Source organism: Vigna radiata, unplaced genomic scaffold, assembly GCF_000741045.1.
Source record: "Vigna radiata var. radiata cultivar VC1973A unplaced genomic scaffold, Vradiata_ver6 scaffold_382, whole genome shotgun sequence".
Lineage (NCBI taxonomy): Eukaryota > Viridiplantae > Streptophyta > Magnoliopsida > Fabales > Fabaceae > Vigna > Vigna radiata.
Window position 1 is genome coordinate 10,470 of NW_014542419.1, and position 1,482 is coordinate 11,951.

Sequence of the window (1,482 nt, forward strand, 5' to 3'; positions counted from 1 at the left end):
AATAGTTATTTTAATTAAAAAAATAGTTAAATTTTAGAAGGAGACCTCTTATACTATTATCAATAATTGATTCTTTTTGTCACTTACAGTATCTATGTCGACAGCCCTCCTTTATTTCATATTAACTTTGAGTTTAACATATAATTTTCATTTTGTTCTTGTCATCAAAACATATAAACTCCTTTAACATTTTACTTATGTTATTTACCATTAGTATGTACTGATTAAAAAAAGTAAATTAAAAATAAAAACTATATCTACAAGCACCTAATTAATCCTATGGATTCAGCAATCTCACATATGTGCTTGATATAATTTCACAACGGAAAAAAGTTTGTTATGCTTGATATATATAGCAGATAATAGAGTAATAATGTAGCTGTCAGACATGGCTCTCTTCCATTTGAACATCTTTGGCCTTCAAACGAAATAGAGAACCGTTTGGATCACAAGTTGGAACAGATACAACTGAGAGAACAACACCAAACACACTATCCCATAAAGTGTTCTGTCCATAGACCCTAACCTCAACCCATGCACCACCGTTTTCTTGAACAAAAATTGTATCAACCCAAAGGAAACCAACAGCTTCAAGAATATCACTACCGATAAACCCATCTTCCCCCTTATCAATGTGTTGATCTTCAACATGGCTCCAATCCCACACGAGTCTTCTACCACAGTAACAACACTGGCAAGATTCCAAATCACGGTTAAGTACACAAACCCTGCGAAATAGAAGACCGCCAACACCACAAAAAGCCCAACTTCGTCGCTCCTTCCCCTAGTTGTAAGTGCCCATATGATGACGACAAGCACTACCATGATGTTGTAGACGAAAAAGGCTGCGAAGGTGCACAAAAAGGATATCATGAGTCTCTTCCAAACCTTGGGAACGATGGTCATGACCTTGGAGAAAATGACCTCTCTTGCGGTGTAGATTGAGGCGATGGTGTATACCACTGTTGAGGTGGAAAGGAGGGAGAAGATGAGGAGGAAAGTGAAGTAGATGAGCTTGAAGAGGATGAAGGTGGTCCATTCCGAAGAGAACATGTTGGAGAGGGTGCGGTATTGGGGTGTGCCTTGTGGGGTTTCCATCATTTGTTGTGTATTTTTGACGATATTGCCGAAGAGGATGTTGGAGAGTTCGATGTGGATGAGGAAGATGAAGGAGAGAGGGAGGATTAGAGTTAAGGTGATCTTCCTGATACGTTGGTTGGTTTTTCAATGGAAAAATGGATGGAAGAAACAAAAGTTAATGGTGGAAGATAGAAAAAAAGGTGGATGGCAAAAGTACAGAAGTGTAGAGGAGAGAGAAATAGAAAACAAAGATAAATAAAAAATTGTCAGGAAGAGCAGATGAGAGAGAAGAAAAGTACAACCACGTAAGCCTCAGTTAACGTCGTTTCTACCTATTTAATGGAAGAGACCAATTTCATTCAAAATTGATAACCTGGGAACCAAATAACATCACTTTTAAAA

The 1,482-nt window shown here is 37.8% G+C and overlaps 1 protein-coding gene across 1 annotated transcript; it reads right to left on the bottom strand.

Moving 5' to 3' along the window:
- Window positions 1–420: 420 nt before the first annotated feature.
- LOC106780087 lies at window positions 421–1,215 on the bottom strand (the record flags this gene model as incomplete). Its single annotated transcript, XM_022776865.1, has 1 exon — window positions 421–1,215. A coding segment is annotated over one exon (795 nt), but the record flags the coding sequence as incomplete, so codon positions are not given.
- Window positions 1,216–1,482: the final 267 nt, after the last annotated feature.